General features: G+C 44.4%; 1 protein-coding gene and 1 non-coding gene across 2 annotated transcripts in view; both read left to right on the plus strand.

Moving 5' to 3' along the window:
* Positions 1–19,362, plus strand: part of MALRD1 (MAM and LDL receptor class A domain containing 1) — a 439,175-nt gene that overhangs the window by 264,931 nt on the left and 154,882 nt on the right. The window contains exon 30 of the mRNA XM_084860474.1: positions 16,494–16,674. Within this exon, the coding sequence (XP_084716600.1) occupies positions 16,494–16,674 (181 nt within the window). The remainder of the gene's footprint in view (positions 1–16,493; positions 16,675–19,362) is intronic.
* LOC146345062 (U4 spliceosomal RNA) lies at positions 14,079–14,235 on the plus strand. The gene has a single exon (XR_014792804.1). It is a non-coding gene; the product is annotated as a U4 spliceosomal RNA (small nuclear RNA).

Raw genomic sequence — 19,362 nt, forward strand, 5'->3', positions numbered from 1 at the left:
AGGGCTCAACAAGTCGAATTCTTTTACAACTGGGTCCTGAAAGATTGAGGAAGTTAATAGAGGGGTTGTTCTCCCCCTTCAAAACATTTCAGAAGCACTGTAATAAGAGTATTCAAGGAATTATCTTTCTCACCTCCATGCCCACAGCACCTTCCTTCATGGAGGAACTTAGCGATTTGTGATGTGTTCCTCAGTCAGGATTAAAAACTCCTTAGAGCCTACCTTTCATTCAGAGTATCTGGATAGCATTTGAGATGATTAGCGATCTGTTATAATTGTAACTTCATAAAAAATTAAAACCTGTGTTATCTAGGAAAAGTAATATATGAAAGAATATGTAAGGTAATAAAACATGATTTTCGCTATTGCCTATTGTTAGAGGTGGAGAGCTTAATTATTAAAAAATGTCAGCCTCACTTTCTAGGTAGCAAAGAGAGCTTATTTCTGCTGAAGGTCTTGATGGCCATGTGCTACCTCCAGTGTCAGAGACAGTTTGCCTCAGTGCACCAGTTACTGGAGAAGGAGTGGCAGGGTGCTGTTGCACTCATGTCCTACTTGTAGGTTTCCCACAGGTTGGGCACTGTGTGAGCAGAATGCTGGACTAGATGGAGCTTTGGTCTGATCCAGCATGGCTTTTCTTATCTTTGCATGAGCTGATCCTAATAGTTTGTTTGTATTTAAATGTACGATCCACTTTACCACAAAGGCTTGAGCAACAACTCTTTTTGAATATTTTGCTTCCATCAGTCTCACAACAAGCCTGAGAGCTGTGACTATGTTCTCCATTTTATACTTTGGCAACTGAAATTGCAGAACACTTCTCATCACATATGATGAAATGTGTATAGACATCACACACACACACACACACACACACGCATGACATAATAGGTTATGCAAAGAATTTGTGCAAATTTATTTATAGAAGGGCAGGAATTGTTTCATGTGAGTAACAGCCCTCGGGCAGGTGAACATCATACAAGGAGTTCATTGCCGAGGTGGAATTTGAACACAGGGCTCTGTAGCCCAAGTCCTCTGGACCAATTATTAAGAAGAATTATTTGCAAGGATGTTTTAAAAACTGTCTACCATTAATGATACATGACATGCAGTGCAGTCCAGTGCATATTTACTCAGAAATAAGTTCCACTATGCTCAACGGCACTTATTCCTAGATAAGTGTGTATAGGATTGCAGCCTCAATCAAAAAATGGATTGAAGTTAATACATGTTTCACATCATGTGAAAATGAATATGACCTGAAATTAGTGGAATATTTTACCTAACACCACAAGAGGGAGTATTATATTCCTCTTTGGAATGGAGGATACAGTGACAGATGATGTCCATTAAATAATGCAAATTAAAACGTATAGTGTTTGCATACTTGAAGATAGGGGCGTACAGATTGTACTCACCCTTGTCCACCCGTGGGTCTGTGGGGAGGAGGCGATTCAGTCCTTCCCCCGTAATTCTCCCCGACCGGCTCCACGCTGCAGCGAGTCCGCAGAGCTGCCGGCCAGCTCCAGCTGCTTGCCAGACTCCTGGCCGCGGCCGGTCTGCGGCCACAAATGGCATCCGGCGTAAGCGGACGCCATTTGCGTCCCAGCCTTTTCCTGTGATAGCCTACATAAATCTTTTTTATGGTGTAGCGGATGCTATTTCTGTCCCTCTCTTTGCCGTGATAGGCTATGTAAAGATTTATGTAGCCTATCATGGCAAAAGCCTGGGACGCTATTTGCATCCCCGGTCTATGCCGGACGCCATTTGCGGCTGCAGACAGGCAGCAGCGAATGGCAGCAGACAGCCGGCAGCAGGTAGGATCTGGCCAGCGCGGATTCCCCTGGGTGGTGGAGGTGAGTCTTTCGTTCCACCACGGACTCCAGGGGGCTGGATTCTTAGAATCCAGCCTCATTGGAGTCCGTGGCGGAATTCTCCGCCATCCCTACTTAAAGACCAGACAGGAGACCCAAGATTCTTTTTCGGAAATGGCCATTGCTAACTACTTTTGGCTATAACAGTTAGGGCATTTCCATATTCCGACTTTCTTCGTTGGCCATAATGCCTCTGTGGGTAACTAGCACACTACCATGACAGAAGCTCGCAAGCCAGACTTAGCTGTGGTGGTTCTTATGCTTACTGCCCATAGTCCAAATATACTAGTATGTGTCCTTCAAATGCACAAGCATCCAAATATCCGCACGGGTGGGATGTCAGTAGGTGCTCAAAATGAGTCACAGGGCTTCTTCACACGGAGCTTTTATCCTGCTATTGAGATTGCTCACTCACGGAAGTTTGCAGGTCTGTTTCATGACATCATCAACTCCAGGGCACATCCAAAGGTATTTCCTGGTTATTCCATGTTAAAACGATCAGGAAAAAATGAGGTATCAAAAAAACCTCGGATTGTTATGCTATAAAAACAGCCACTAGATGGTGGTGTTTCATTGAGTTCTATGGAACCTTGAAATAGGCATGGCGGAGAATTCCGCCACGGATCTCGGTGAGGCCGAATGCCAGTGCATTTGCCCCCCTGAAATCTGTGGTGGAACAAAGCCCCCCCCACCCCCGCGGATTCCCCCCGGGACAAAGCTTACCTGGGGCGGATGTTCCGGATGGCGGCGGCAGTGGCGGCTGGTCTTCTGACCAGCTGCCGCAGCCGCCATTTGCATCCTGGGCTTTGCCGTGATAGGCCACATAAGTATTTCTGTAGCCTATCACGGCAAGCCAAGCAAAAAAAAAAAAAAACGGCGTATGCAAATGGCGGTGGCTATGGCGGCCACCATTTGCATTCCCTATTTTTCGCTGTTTTAGCCTACGTAAATATTTACTTAAGCTATTACGGCGAAAAAAAAGGAATGCAAATAGCGCCCACTACGCTATTCGCGTTCCCCTTTTTTTCGCCGTAATAGCCTACATAAATATTTATGTAGGCTAAAACGGCAAAAACTAGGGAACGCAAACGGCGGCGGCCATAGCCGCCGCCCTTTGTGTATGCTGTTATTTTTTGCTTAGCCATGATAGGCTATGTAAATACTTATGTAGCCTATCATGGCAGCCTGGCTGGATGCAAATGGCGGCCCCTATGGCGGCCGCCATTTGCGTCCGCAGCAGCCCATCCATGGCCAGAACTCCGGCTGCGGATGGCCCTGGCCGGCTGCTCCGCGGAGGTGCCGCGGAGCGCAGCCGGCCGGGCAGGATTCCGGGAGGAAGGACGAGATCGTCTCCCCCCCCCCATCAAGGATTCTGGGAGGAGGGACGGAGCGCCTCCCCCCCCACGAATCAATTCCGCAAAAAGGTAAGTGACTTTCGTACATCCCTATATTTGCGTCCCTGCGGAAGCCGTATTTTATAAGTATATAAGTATTTACGTAGCCTATCACGGCAAAACTAAGAGAACGCAAATGGTGGCCGCTACGGCGGCCACCATTTGCGTTCCCTTTTTTTCCGCTGTGATAGGCTACGTAAATATTTATGTAGCCTATCACAGCTAAAAAAGGGAATGCACATGGCAGCTGCCGTAGCCACCGCCATTTGCGTTCCCTTTTTTTTTTGCTGTGATAGGCTAAGTAAATTGAAAATTGAAAGAGAATGAGAAAGAGGGTAGCAGAGAGAGAGAGAGAAGGGTGATAGAAAGAGAGAATGAGAAAGGGTAGCAGAGAGAGAGAGAGAATGGATGGCAGAGAGAGAGAGAAGGGCGATAGAAAGAGAGAATGAGAAAGGGTAGCAGAGAGAGAGAGAGAATGGATGGCAGAGAGAGAGAGAGAGAGAGAAGGGCGATAGAAAGAGAGAATGAAAAAGGGTAGCAGAGAGAGAGAGAGAGAGAGAGGTGATTGAAAGAGAGAATGAGGAAGGGTAGCAGAGAGAGAGAGAATGAGAAAGAGGGTAGCAGAGAAAGAGAGAGAGAGAGAGAAGAGGTTGCCCCACACACTTGGGTCTGACACCACCCACTGCCAGCATGCAGCCCCTGACAGTTTACCCCATAAGGGAATGTGTGTCTTCAGAAAGAAAACAAGATTCCCCATCTCTGGCTTAATTATTAACAGAATGAGAACTCAGTAGTGGATATCTTTTCTCAATTTTGAAGTTAGCTGTCTAATTTCTCAAAGGTGTCTGTTTCAACTAACATTTAACATTGTGTTTTTCTGATCACAATTTTCTGATTTTCTGATTTTATTTGCAGAGATGACTTTCTTCCATAAACCTCACATTTAATTTTAATTTTATACATTCTGCAAGTGCTAGAGACTGGGGCCATATGAGAATAAGCTCCAGAAGTCTCCCTAAAAGTCTTTTGTCCGTATGTCAGCTTTGGGCACTCTCAGATGGGCCCTCTTCCTACTGGAATGCAACCTTCCCAACCTCTACATCCATACTGGCCCTCCAGTGATAGGTGCAGCATAAGACAAAACACCCTGCTTAGGCATACTGTGATGATCACATCTGAGCCCCTGTGTTAGTATCATCCAGTCATACTTTTGGCATTGTGGTGGATCAGTGAAAATGTCCATGGTGACTGAGGAGTTGTCCTATAAAAGGACAGATGGGTTTGGCATTATAGAGTATTTTTTCATGTCTATCCAGGTGTAGAGGGAGCTGTGATCTCTGACGTGGCCTATGGCTCACTTCTAGATTAAATTTTTTAAAAGAGACTTGTGGCACCTTAAAGACAAACACATTTATTATAGTATAAGCTTTCATGGACTAGAGCCCACTTCATCAGATGCACAGAGCTATCCTCCGTTGGCAGATATATAGGGATAGAGAAAATATTAGATAACGCTGGTTGCTTGATGCTCTAGTGTGGCATCTTCTGTTCCTAGGACAACTTGAGCTATGTGTGAAGGATGGTGAATAGTTTGAAACTGGAAATTATTTTCAATTTTGGGCAGCCTCCAATGGACAATTACCTGTAAAGGTCACAGCTAGGTGAGTAATGAAGCAGAATGGTTAGAAGCAAAGTGTATTGTTCATTTTATTCTCTGCATTCTTTGGGGTTTTGAGGGGTGGAAGCATAAACAAAGGATTACTAAGGATGAAGAAATTCCACTACATAAACTGACATGACCTCTTTATTCCTGGAAAGAAATATAAACTGGATTTAGAAATCACAATAAATAGTTCATGTGAGTCCAGGTCACTGACAAAAGGCAACTAGTGATCTTATTCTTTGTGGAAAACCAAAAACCAAAATGAGAGACTATTTTCCATTCCCCCCCCCCCTATATGCCAGTTGCTATACTGACAGCAAAGCAAAGAAAATTTATGTTAATCTGTCATGTCTGCCTTCAGGTTATTGATTTTATTGTGAATGAAGGGAAGAAGGATTATAAACTATAGCTCTTGCGTTCTGGCAGCAACGGTATTTAAACGTTGTTGTTTTGTAAATTTCAACTTCATATCTTGGTGTAGAACAAAACTTTGTTCCCATCAAAAGTACTGTACAGTTCTCCAAAATGTTGATAATTGCTGCATCACCATTTCTCATTTCATTGTTTGTAACAGAGATACAACAGTGTTGTTGTATGTGGATAATGTAGTAGTGATGCCAGCAAGTCAAATGGTGTGTGTGTGTGTGTGTGTGTGTGTGTTTAAAGACTTTAGACAAAGATTAAAGTCTATTGTCAGGAATACAAAAGGAGGAGAAATTATAACAAATTACAAACATAGATATCTGAATAGATGACAGTGGAATACTATTGGAAAAGTGTCTCATAATTAGACATATCTTTGTTACACTTTCATCCCACCTTTTCTCCAACGAACTCAAAAGCAGCCTACGAAGTTCCCTCCCCTCTATTTATCATTGCAACAATCCTGTGAGGTAGGCTAGGCTGAAAGAGAATGACTGGCCCCAGGTTACTCAGTAAGTGGCTGAGTGGGGATTTGAACCTGGATCTCCCTGGTCTTATTCCAGCACTCTAATCGCTACATCACACTTAAGAGTACAATCCTAATCCCCCTGGTCAGCCAAGCAAGAGGGTCTAGGATGGGGAGGGGTGCCTCTCTGCCAGCAGAAAGAAGCTGTGCTCTTTCTGTCTAGGGCCTCTCTAGTCTGATAGGCCTGCAGAAAGCTCCATGGACATAGATTATTGCCAGTGTTTTTCCTGCCAGGCAGCATAGGCCCCCAAATGGGGTGGTCCAGGGATGAGACAAGGGCGGTTTTAATCTGCTGGATACAAATCTCATCTGCTCCCCTGAGAGGGCCCAGGATGGGGTAACTTGGCTGCACCAGCCTGGAGCTGGTGTTGTTCCCCCCTTCACCCAACCCAGCCACTAATTTCAATGTGGAAGGGGGATTACAAAAAAAAAGATCTTCCAGGTTAAACAGCCCAGCAGAGTCACACCCATAACTCCTGCCCTGGCTGTTAGGCACTGCCCAGGTTTGCAAAGTGGCAAAGGATCCATCACTTCTCTCCTGCAGCCCCATCCCCACCCAATTAGGATTGTTAATTTTCTCTACTTAGGTAATTTGGATGAATCCAGCCCTCCCCACCAATAGGTGATCAGCACTGTCAAAATGCACAGTACCCAACTATCTTGGAGTTGAGCACATGGGTTCTGATCCTCACACATACAACAGCATGCATGTGGTTGAGCACTTACAGTCCCCTAACTGTGTGTGTGTGTGGGGGGGGACCCAACAACGAAAATCATGTGATGAGGTCGACTTTGGGTTTTGGGGTGGGTTTTTTTTGTCATTTGAGTAATACTGTTGGGATCTTTCAAACACAGTTTCAGTTAGGAGTGGTGGTATATTTATGCTCTAAAATTTTCACTGTATTTGATGTTTTATTAAGTATTCATAAATTTTGTAACACTCTGATGGTGATGGACTCTTTTAGTAGCTCCAAATATGGAGATGTGTTCACAAGGTTAGCATAAGTGTTATCTATGTTTCTGCTCTAAATATCCTTTGACTGACCCCATTGATTTCAGTATGGCTACTCCCTGTGTAACAGGGAAAGCATACCTGTAAATGTGTCTGTAGGGTGCAGATGCTACAAAATTAGATTCACATTATTATCCATGAATACTTAAATAGATCAATTTTCCATTATAATTCACCAGTATTAATTTCCACTTCAATTAAAGGTCCTGCTAAATTCCCCAATCAATGACTAGCTCTCTTCTAGTTTTTTAAAATTAATCAGACTCTTCTTATTAATAGTGTTTCAGGATGTTTTCTCACACCAAAGAGATTTCAAGGGCAGACTGCATGTATGTGGAGAGACAATTAGATGCAATTAAGTGCCTGGATTCCACACAATGCACCCTTCAAGTCATATGCTTTCTGCTGTGATGCTGAACTAAGTCCAAAAGTCAAAAGTTTATCAGTCCCATGTGCTTCGCTGACAACTTTGTCTAGCTCCATATTAAAGAATGGCAAAGACATTTTTCTCACATCAGCTTTGATTTGATTTACTCTGTGGTGCATACCATCTTGGAGCCTTTGTTGGGCTCATGCCTATGAGCTCTTTGTTTGTAGTCCATAAGCAACTGCTGGGTCCTACTGGGTCTCAAGATGATCAAAGAGAGAGCAAGAGACCAGGAGTTGGATAAAAGGAGGCCAGAGAAGATAAGAAAGGACCTGAAAAGAATCCACAGTGGTCAAGCAGAGCTTGAGGGTTGCAGAAATGTAGCGCAGAAAGGGTAGTGTTAAGGAGAAAGAGACTGAAGGAAAAAGGAGAGAGGGGTCAGCAAGACACAGTGAGGACTGAAAGCTGGAAGGGCCAGAAATGGAACATAAAGGTAAGGAGAAGCAACAGGGCAGGGGATTTGTAGTCTGTAGGGCATCATTGAGGGAAGCTTTAGGGAGGACCAGGAAAGGGGAGAGATGGATGTTAGAGTGGGAGAGTATTAAATCTGGGAATACATGTGCACTAACCCCAAGGAAAACTTACCTTTCAGGAGATTACTTTTCACAAAAGCATGTCATTCATCCTTCCCCAGCTACAGGGTTGATGCCCACTGTGAACATCACTGATGGAATGTAGTTACATAGTTCCAGCTGGAGGACAAGGAAGAACTGGTGGGCACTCCAAAATAGGGGAGCAGAGGGTGCTAGAGCCCCCCATAAGATGAGCCAGGGGAGGCTGAGCCTCCTCAGGGATGATCGGGCAAGAAAGACTGCTACTGCAGTCAAGGCTAACTGATGACAAAGATGGAGTGATCCAGCCCATTTTCTAGGACCCAGCAACTGAATGCATCATCTGGTTTGCAGTATCTTTGGGTAGAGCTTTGCTGTGGAGGAAGGAGCTGAGCTGCAAGTGAATGTGTGAAGAGGGAGAGTTGATGCTGAGTGAAGAGATTAGTGATGTATGATAATTTCGTTTCAGTTCGCAAATCACTCAAAAATGCCCCATTCACAATCCTGAAAGTAAACATGAACGGGAGCAGATTTTCTCCTCTGATGATCTGAAGATGTGGTGTGTGCTGAAACTCCCCAGGTGGCCCCTGTGTTCTGAGTATTTTACATCAAAGTTTTTGGTATAGGTTAGAAAGCTTGTACTGTCTGTTTATTTTCAAGTACCCATTTTGCTTCCTCTTTTTGTCTTTGACTATATTCCTTTTAATAAACATCTTTCTTTTAGTTTGGCCCGGAGATTTGAGCAGTTTCTGACAATTCCAAGGAAGGCTCCTCTTTCCATCTGCCCAAGTCACTTGGATTCATCTACTGTGCCTACATACTTGAGCCTAAGGGGAGATAAGAGGAAAGCTTTGCTCATGGCAATGGTGGGTTCTAGCTGGGCACTACTTTTCCCAGACAGATAATGATTCTTGAGCTCTGGACTCCCCGCTCCCCCTTGGCCAGAATTAGCAGAAAAGGAGAGATAGTGGCAGAAGCCTACTAATCACATGGAAATGTGCACAACTGGCCTGGCTCACAAAGCAGCTGTTCAGTTCAGTTGAAGCATGGCGAACCTTACACCCACTTCCTCTGAATTTGTTTACATTTTCAGCTCCACCACCACCACTGACAATGTTGCTGAAGAATGCATTAACACATTCGTGGTCTGTGGTGGAGCAGCAAAGTGGGAAAACATTCTTTACCCAGCACTACCAGAAATGGTAATTAGTCCAAAATACAGCCACTAGGTTCCTGACTGGAACCGGGCATTGGAAATATATACCACTAGTGCTTAACAGGAGCTGCACTGGTTGATGGTCCATTTCTAAGCACAATTAAAGATTTTGGGTGTTACCTTCAAAGTCCTGTATGGCTTTCCATATCAGCTTGTCCATACGTTAAGTGAGGCTGTCCTGTGGGTGAAATGAGGGTGAAGGTGGCATGTAAAGGTGGCAGCTGGAGAGAAGGTCTCCTCAGTGGGACTATTCCATTTGTGGCATTCCTTCCCCAGATTGGTTCATCTGGCTCCTTCTTCATTATCTTATAGGTGCCAGGTGAAGGCCTTTTTATTCTTTCAGGCCTTCAAAGCTTTGAGTTCTGGATCTTTTAATCTGCTGCTTTTAATCTGTTGGTTTTGTATTGATTCGCTTGGCTTTTATTGTTGTATTATTTTATACAGGAACCACCCTGTGAACCATTGGTTGAAGGGCAGTACAGGAACATCCAAAATAAATAGAATAAGGCTGCAATCCTATACCCACTTACAGGGAGCAAGCCTCACTGAACTCAAAGTAACTTGCCTTTGAGTAGATAGGATTACACTGCAAATAAATAAATAATAACAGTTAGCTACATATTTTGTGAGTAGGCAATATTTTTAAAATCAATTTTAATTATTCTTAAATTATTCTCAACTGAAACTGATGGATCTCATTACCAGATATGTCCCAGAATGATAATTTTTCATCATTATATTATCTTTGTGTTGCAAGCAGGGAGAAAGAAAAAGCTGACGGTTATACATTCTAGCAGCAGAGTGAGATTCACAGCACAGTGCTATGCCTGTCTACTCAGAGGTAAATCCCACTGAATTCAGTTAAACTTACTCCATGTAAGTGTGCATAGGACTGTATCCTAAGATGCACTAATGCTTGTTCAGTTAAAAATATTAATCTATTTTAATGATACTGGTTGTAGGCCAAAAATAGGTTTGACATAGGTAATGAATAGATCCATAGCATTCCAAGGTAGAAGTCCTTCAGAAGTTACTGTAGGCAAATTAGTTACGTTATATAAATTATAATTGATTTGCATTACCATCTGTATCATTTGTAAAGCAAAGTATCAGTTAGGGTCCTGTTTGTTTTATTTTGCTGTTAACTAACCATGCCATGGTTTCTAAATCGATTGCACATAGCAGAGGGAAGGCTACACATTCAGAAAGTCTATGCTCACTCGCTGGAATCAACTCCACTAGCAAAGGAATGCCATATATACAGTGGCATCAGCTAAATCATGCTACATTTATGTGCCATTGAATTAATATTGAATTTAGCATTCATATAGGGATGGTTATTTTGCTGATTTCATACTTGATCAACTTAGGCTGGATCTACACTTACCACCTTTTTTCACTTCCAATGAGGTTTCACCGCCCGCTAGGGGTGCTCGAAAGCCAGTTACCTGGTCTCGCAGCTTGCTTCGCGGTGGGGGGGAGGCGCTTCGCTGCTCCCCCCGAAGTTCAGGCTGGGGGAGGAGGCTTCCCACCTCGCCTGGCCGAAATTCAGGCCGGGGGGGAGGCTTCCCGCCTCGCCCGGCCGAAATTCAGGCCGGGGAGGAGGCGCCTCACCTCACCCGGCCGCGAAATAAAAACTTAAAAAAAAAAAACGCCCCCGTGATAGGCTACGTGACGATTTACGTAGCCTATCACGGCTAGATCTGCAAAGTCAGCCGTGATAGGCTACGTTAATCGTCACGTAGCCTATCACAGGTGACTTTAAAAAAAAAAAAAAGCACGTACGCAAATGGCGGCCCCCACAGGGAGCCGCCATTCGCGTTCCTTATTTGGTCGCTGTAGTCTACGTAAGTCTTTACGTAGACTACGGCGAAAATAAGGGCAATGCAAATAGCATTGCCCTTATTTTCGCCGTAGTCTACGTAATCTTTACGTAGACTACAGCGACCAAATAAGGAACGCGAATGGCGGCTCCCTATGGGGGCCACCATTAGCCGTACGCACTTTTTTTTTTTTTAAGTCACCCATGATAGGCTACGTGACGATTTACGTAGCCTATCACGGCTGACTGTGCAAATCTAGCTGTGATGGGCTACATTAATCGTCACATAGCCTATCATGGGGGCATTTTTTTTTTAACTTTTATTGGAATGGCGGCGGCAGCTGGTCAAAAGACCGGTTGCCGCCCCCGCCCCTGAAGAAGACCTGCCAAACCGCTACCGGGACCCGCCACCGGGAGGGACATTCGGGAAAGGTAAGTCCCATCCCGGGGGGGGGTGGAGAATTTCTCCCCGAAACTACTTCGGGGGCCGAATACATTGGCACTCGGCCCCCCGAAGTTTCGGGGAGAAATTCTCCCCCATCCCTACCACCCGCCTTTCACACTACGCAGTAGCTGCCTCGAATTGGAACCAGAATTTCCCAATTCTGTGCTCCCGCTTTCAATACCCTAATATCCTGGTATTTCCCCTTAATGTGCTCTGATTTTCCGCCTTCTCTACTGTATTCGGTCATAGTTCCCTCCCTGCCTGTCCATATAAGGCGGTGTTTGTATTTCCCTCCTGTCCAATCACAGCTCTCGATGGCCCCATGTCTTCTTCTGGCTACTGATCACATAGCTTCCTCAGCAGCCCCCATTTTCTCAGCAACAAGCCAAGGGCTGGATGTGTGCACGCTTGTCTGATCTTGGAAGCTAAGCGGGGTCCGCCCTGGGCAGTAGTTGGATGGGCGTCCACCTGGGAATCAGGCTTCCTGCACTGAGCAGGGGGTTATTCTATCCCTTCAAATGAGATTAAGTTTTACCCCCTCCTATCCCCCACTCTGGATGTGTGTGTGTTTTTAAATTAAGGCATTATCCTCACAGAATCAGGGCTTCCCCGCAATGTTTTTTTTTTTTCTAATTCAGGCATGATCTTTGAAGATTCAAAATTGTGATGCTTCACAGCTTCGAATCTTCCAAGATCATGCCTGAATTAGAAAAAAAAACATTGAGGAGAAGCTCCGATTCTGCGAGGATAATGCCTTAATTTAAAAAAAAAAATCTGAAGCGGGGGATAGGAGGAGGTAAAACTTAGTCTCATTTGAAGGGATAGAATAACCCCCTGCTCAGTGCAGGAAGCCTGATTCCCAGGCGGTTGCCCATCCAACTACTGACCGGGGCCGACCCCGCTTAGCTTCCGATATCAGACAAGCGCGCTCAGGAAAACAGCAGGAAAACAGCACAGCGCTTGAGTGTGAACTGAGCTCGCGCATTCGATGAAGCACTGCAACGGGGAAAATGGGTGAGTGTGAATAATCATGTTTTAATGTGAGAGCGTTTAACCCGATGGGACACCGAATTCATTGCGATGGCGGGCACAATGTAGATCAGCCCTTAGTGCAAGTTTGCTAACCCTTTTGGCTGATGCTACAGCAGTAAAGGTTGTATCATGAATGCAGCCATTTTAAATATTGATTCCCAAATGGTGTCTTTCAGGAGCTGCTGAGTTCAGGAAGCACTGGTGTCAGGCTCTAAATCCCCTAGAGCTGAGCCAAAATGTTTCAGAAGAAAAGGCCATTTAGCAGAATTCTCTCTGAATATTCTTCACCCATAGGGTGGAGGGCGGGAGGATGGCAGGGACTGCCTCGGAACAGCACTAGGTCCGGGGCATTGTGAAGGGTGCAAAATGGTGGCCAGATTGCCAGCGCAGTTGCCACTTTTCATGGCAGCAAAAGAGAGCAAAATCCTAGGGAAAAGCAAAGAAGATGTACTAACACTGCTAATGGTGATTCCTACCCCCAAGGAATAGTTGGAGGATGTTTCCTCTTCCTGGAGATGGAGACATTTGGTGGAAAGGTTCCCCAACTTTTCTGCCCACAAATAGGATGGAGAATTTCAAGAGGCCATTTGCACACACCTCTACTAAGTAAAGTGGCAATTTGTCACAGATGGACAATGGAAGAGCTTTGGAGAAAGTGTACAAAGAAAAACTTTCCTTCCTCTCCCATAACATGAGGTCATCCAATGAAAATCGATGGCATGAGATTCAGAATAGAAAAAAGGAAGAGCTTCTTCACAAATTCAGAGTTAAACTATGGAACTCACTTCCACGAGATGTGGTGATGGGCACCAGCTTGGATAGCTTTGAAGGGGGATTAGACAAATGCTGCTAGTCATGATGCCTATTCTACCTCCAGCATCAAAGGCAGTATGCCTTTGAGTACCAGTTGCTGGGGGCTATGAGCAGAAGGGTGCTCTGTGCTCGCGTCCAGATCGGGGGATCCTGTTGACATCTGGTTGGCCGCTGTGGGAAACAGGATGCTGGTTGAGACAGGCCTTTGGTCTGACCCAGCAGGGCTCTTCTTACATTCGTATGACAGATGGATTCTTTCAAAGCTGCTCAACAATGTGGTGGTAGCTTTGAATGTGCATTAACCATAGCCCCCTCACTCCTTCTCCCCCCATTGATCTATGTGCACAGGTTCCCCACATGATTTAGAACCCTGCATGATGAGGATTCTGTATCATGTGGGGAGCCTATGTGTTTAAAGCCGGCTCCTGATTTCAGACCTTTAGCCCTGACATGGAGGACTGAGCCATCAGGGGACTTGACATCAGGGTAGGGCCAGTTAGCACAATTGTAATCATGTGAGGGGTATGATGGGATTATTTTATAATGATGCCTCCTGTTAGAAAGGCAATTAGCAGCCAAAAAACAAACAAAATACAAAACAGAATGAGCATTTTCCAGTCCCACATGCACACAGGGACTATCCTAGAACAATGGAGTAGACTACACTCTTCTTCGGTGGAAGAAAGAAAACTCTTCTCAGAAATATCCTTGCATATACAATGCAGGCACAGCGTAGAGGTTCGAAAGGAGTTTGTTCAGTCTATTTTGTGTTCCATTGCACAAGCAGGAGTGAGAGAGGAAACATACGTGCTCCCAGCAATGGCAGAAGGTCAGAGCAGGGAGGGGAGGGGAGGAGCAGAAGTGGCAGTATCGCAATAGTGGCTTTGCGGCACAGTGGCAGTATCGTAGCCAATGAGGTTAATCAGAGGCACAATTATTGGTAGTTGAAAACATTTTCCAATATCCTGTCATGATTTGTTTTATGGTTTGGCTGATTGCTCAAAGTCATTTTTAGATATATGTTGTCTCTGTGTATACTGTCTGTTGTATGTTTTTTATGTTTTTAAATTTTGCATATTGTATTTTTAATGTTTTTAATCTTTGTAAACCCCCAGACAGCTTCAGCTATGGGGTGATATAAAAATGTAAAGAAGAAGAAGTCACAGGAAACCCCATTGTAGGCTATAGAAATCCTAATGCTAGCTGTGGTCAGAATTCTCATGAACTAACTAACTGCAAGACTGCCCCCTTCCAGTAATTTGTGGATGAGGTTGCAATATTTCCAACAGGGAAAATGACTGAGGAGGGCTCATAGCAGAGAGGGCTGTATTATTCTTCCAGTCACATATTCAAATGGATGGCTGAAGCATGTGCCTTCATAAGTTGCTTCAAGGTGTGCCACTAAAAAGTAGCCTTTAAAGAAGGGGCTTTGAACCTCTTTCAGCATGAGGGCTGGATTCAATTTGGATAAGCTCTGTGGGGCCACATTCCAGTAGTGAGCAGGGCCAAAGTGAAAGAGGTGAGGCCAACATACCAGCATATTTTAGCTTGAAGCCCTTGCTGCCAGTAATGCAACCTTAGGGGAGGCATTTCAACCTTTTAGAATGGGGAAGAAATCACGCAAAAGCTAGGAAACAGCCGAATGACAGGTGGTCAGGAGGGGAAAGTAGGGATGGCTTGGTGACATGGGGAAGGGGGTGTGGCCAGAGGGCCGGATTAAGCCCCGGGCCTGGGATTCAACACCCCTGTTTTAAAGCATAGAATGAGGAAACATACGCTTCAGATGTGTGATGGTATTACCTTGTTCACAATTATACAATTTCTTAGCATAAAACGAAGGGGCTGGTTCACACATGGGCCAGGGGTGTGTAGGTCAAGTGTGGGCAGATGGTAGATCTCCAGATGTTTTGGACTTCAACTCCCAGAATCCCCTGCCACCATGGCTAATGGTCAGAAATGCTGGGAGTTGAAGTCCAAAATCTCTGGGCTTCAGAGTCTACCTTCTACCCTCCCCTGGGGTAGGTTATCCATCCTTCCCTGGTGCATTCATACCCTGCAATGAGAAACACATGTTCCCCTTGTTCTCATTACCATGTGTTCTCATGGCAGATTATGTGAAGAACAGGGCGCACAAGTCCAGCCTCACTCTAGCACCTTGCAGCATGTGCACTCTGCCCACCTGGTCTGTTTGGGGCCAGCCAAAGGGTGCTTATTTTCATTATCAGATATCGGAGGAGATGAATGTGTGCTTTAAAAACTAACAAAAAATTTCCTTGAGAATGTTAGTCTGATGCTCAGGTTTCAGCTGCTTTTGTTACATTTGGTATGAACAAGGACAATGGTTATTGTCTCTGGGCAATTGGAGGGCGGTGTTGGGGTTACTTAAACTTCTGGTACTGCTGGCTCATTGGATGCATCTGTGACTTTGGCACAGTTTTAATTTATCAGTGCCTCTGACATGATGGACCACTGTTTATTGCTTGTGACCCTGTATTCATAAATAGTTCAGGATGCCAGAGTCCTTCCTTAGTATGGGGTAGTGAGGGCAAGGTTGTTTCCTGCGCAAAGAAAAACAGTTGTATTAAAATATAATCTAACCTGTGGGCTTCTTCTTTGTGCAGATTTGCTATCCATGTGAAATTCCTGTATGTACAGTATAGGAAATGTTAACAATCTATAATGTATCTTCAGACAAAAGAATGCCCCGAGGCACTGCATAATATCATATTTTACCTTTAGGTGCCTCAAATTGCTGGTGTGGTTTAATGTGGGCTTTTTCACTGCAACTCTCAATGTAATAAGAAGAAATGCTGATCTAGTCCCTTAGATGATTTTAGGCCTGAAAAAGGAGCAGCTGGGAAAGGCAGCAATGACATAGCACTTTTGAAGTTGGGTCATAAACAGTGGAGGCTGGTAGTTCCAATGTCGGCGGGGCATTGAATCTGCTCTGGATTTCAGTCAGAACTCTAAAGGAGCTATCCAGGGTGCTTTCAGAGTTCTGATTGGTTCTGACTGAAACCCAGGTCAGATTCACTGCCTCACCGACATCAGAGCCACCAGCCTCCACTGGTCATAAATGTGGCAATTTGTGCATTAGAGACATATCCATAACCGTGGGGTGGTGGGAGTTGTTTTCTGACTTATCTGGAGAGCATTTGGTTGGGGAAGGCTGCTGTAAGCTAATATGGTTCTTCTACGATTTTTCATTCTCCCATCAACAATTCATACACACAGCAGGTGCAAGTTTTGCATTCTGAGCTTTATCGTGACCTGTTTTTCTTTTTTAAAACTTCAGACTGAGAGTAGCCTTTTAAAGGTGTGGAATGATTCTGGAGACTATGGCGGCCAATGGAAGAAAGCAGAAATACAACTCGGGAAGATGAGAAATTTTGAAGTCATATTTGAAGGCATTCGAACCAAAGATCTTGGAGGAGGAGCAGCAATAGATGACATTGAATATAAGAACTGCAGCACAAGTAAGGCTAAACACAAAGTTAATTTAACATAAAACCTTGCTCTACTTGACATTTTTACAGAAATACTGCTCTTTAGGAAATCTCCTTACAAGAGCTTCATTTTAGAAATGATGGGTTGGATCCAGGATCTGCCTTCTGTGAGAGGAAGGGATCTTCCATGAGAGGAAGGGCTCTGCTTGCAGAAGGTCCCTCTACCAAATCTTGGGGGGTCCCTCCCCTGTCTCCCACACCACAGCTCACCCCATTCAGCAGAGTCTCCTGGTACCCTGTGCAGTATTTTCAGTGGGCAGCAGGGCTGCTGTAGGAAGGATCGGGTAGGGAAGTCCACTTCCTTCAGTGCAGTTGATCCAGCATAAATCTGGATTCATTCCAATATATGCAGCAACAGGCCTAATAAATAAATCTGTATCCATTTTTGTAAAGAATACATGATCAAATATAAGAATATCCTATCCATGAAATGTCTCTGTGCTTGGAGCAAATTTTGGATAGAGTAAGGAGAACTAAGACTGTTTCCTTGCTAGAGCCCTTTAGCATTGCTGAGGTGTTACGATTAGCTGGAAGCAGAATTAAAATGGTTCCACACAAGTACTTAATATAACCTTATATTATCCAGCAGTGTCCTTCCCCATTGCCAAGATTCTACTACAATATTTATACACGAGATTCCCAGGAAGGTTAAGTCAGAGTTTCCTCCTTGTAGGTTCAGCCTGTTTTATTGCTTCCTGATAAATGCAACTGGGCACTATTGATGAATTGCCTATTAATTGTCCCTTGAATAGCATCTCTTGATTTATCTAGTGTCAGTTTCTGTTCCCACAAAGGGAAGAAGGCTTTAATTACTGGTTTCCTTTCATTATGCTTTTTTATTTCATATTTATGCTTCACTATAAACATTAAAATTTAAAAATGCAAGGAAATCAATTAAAGCCTCTCCCTTGCAGGAACAGAAACTAACATCAGGGTAATGAAGAGTGTCTATTCAAGGGGCACTTAATAGGCTATTCATCACTAATTCTCCACCTTCACTCATCAGGAAGCAATAAAACAGGCTGAACCTGCAAACCAGAAGTCTTTAATAAAAGGAAAGGAGCCCTTAAAAGCCTCAACAGTACTTTGTTTTACCAAAAAAGCACAACAAATGAGGTCTGAAAAAAAAACCTATGGGATATGAACACAGCAAGCACTGGAATACAGTGGGATAATATTGTCTGGATGCTCTGTGAAAAGTGAATGAATTCCAGAAAAGCAGTGAAGTCTGGCCATTCCAGAGAAAGGAGCTAGTGTGGAAGCAGCTCAAGACACACAGGTTGGGTGAAACAGCCCATAACTTCTCATTTGATTAGAAATGGCCACCAGAATATTTGGCAGAACAGATAAAGGAGTAGCAAATGACCACCAAATAAGAGGGAATCCAGCTCAAGCGCTGATTAGCAAAACCTGGAGGGAAGATGACATTAGATAGAGTCTGACACAAGTCATGCACTATTTCCCTTTGACCGCCCTAGGACAGCCTTCCCCAACCAGACACCCTCCAGGTGTCTTGGACTACAACTCCCATCAGCCCCAGCTAGCATGTCCAACAGTCAGATGATGGGAGCAGTAGTCTAAAACATCTGGAGGACACCCAGTTGTGGGATGCTGCCCTGAAAGCATAGTTTCTGTTTCTTGTGCATTGCAGTAATGGTTTGGGTATGCTGCTGGCCCTAAGGACTCTTAAGGAGATCCCTCTTTTAGATGGCATAGGTACTCCATCCCATTTACCTCTTCAAAGTCCCTGCCTAATGTAGAAGCACCAACATAACACCCAGCATTAAGATGCAGGGAATAACTGAACCACAACACTTATTAGAATTATTGTGAAGAATGTTCCCAAATTCTCACCCTTGAGAAAATGCTGTCCTCTAAGCCCAATTGAAACGTTAATATTTTACTTATTAGATTTTTAATATCCTACCTTCCATTCAATCAGAATATTTTTGTTTGAATTAATATTAATGTGAAGAAGTTTATCTGGAAGCTGTAAGTCCAGACTTGTTTATTCCAAGCATTCAGCTCAGTAGTTGAGTGCAGGACAGGTAGATCACTCCATTATCTCAGTGGTGGTCCTTACATTGGGAAACAACGCCAACCATGGACAAGAGGGAGGTATCAGCAGGCTTGGAGGAACCCAAGGTTTCCAGAAGTGCAAAAAATATTAGGGGAGGACAATGCTCCAGGAGGGGGGGAACCCACATAGCCCAGTGAGGACTGAGCATGTCCAGTGGTCGAATGCTGACATATTGGAGTGGGGAATGGAAAACCAGGGGGAGGAGGAATGGAATGGAGTATCCTAGACAATGGCAGAGTTCCAGCTAGCCAGCCATGAACAAAACACTCCACCCTGCAACATTTTGTTGCGGGTCCACTTGTTCCATTCTGTTCTCAACTCCTGGATTTGCTATCCTGCTTTGTGCAGCTCATCACATCTAGCACAGTTTCAACCAGCAAGGGCCTCCAAGGCTCCTTTGGCATTAGATCAATCAAATGAGTGATATATTATTTTGCTGTTTAGTGGTGAGGACAATACTTTTTCCTCCTGCCCCCTCTGCATTATTCTTGCACATTTGCCCAAACTTTACTCCTCTTTGTCTCGAGTGTCTGCCACCACACTTTTTTTGCATGTGATTTACTCTACTTCAAGAAGTG

Source organism: Heloderma suspectum, chromosome 5, assembly GCF_057233095.1.
Source record: "Heloderma suspectum isolate Gila_16-S chromosome 5, 16-S_ref, whole genome shotgun sequence".
Taxonomy (NCBI): domain Eukaryota; kingdom Metazoa; phylum Chordata; class Lepidosauria; order Squamata; family Helodermatidae; genus Heloderma; species Heloderma suspectum.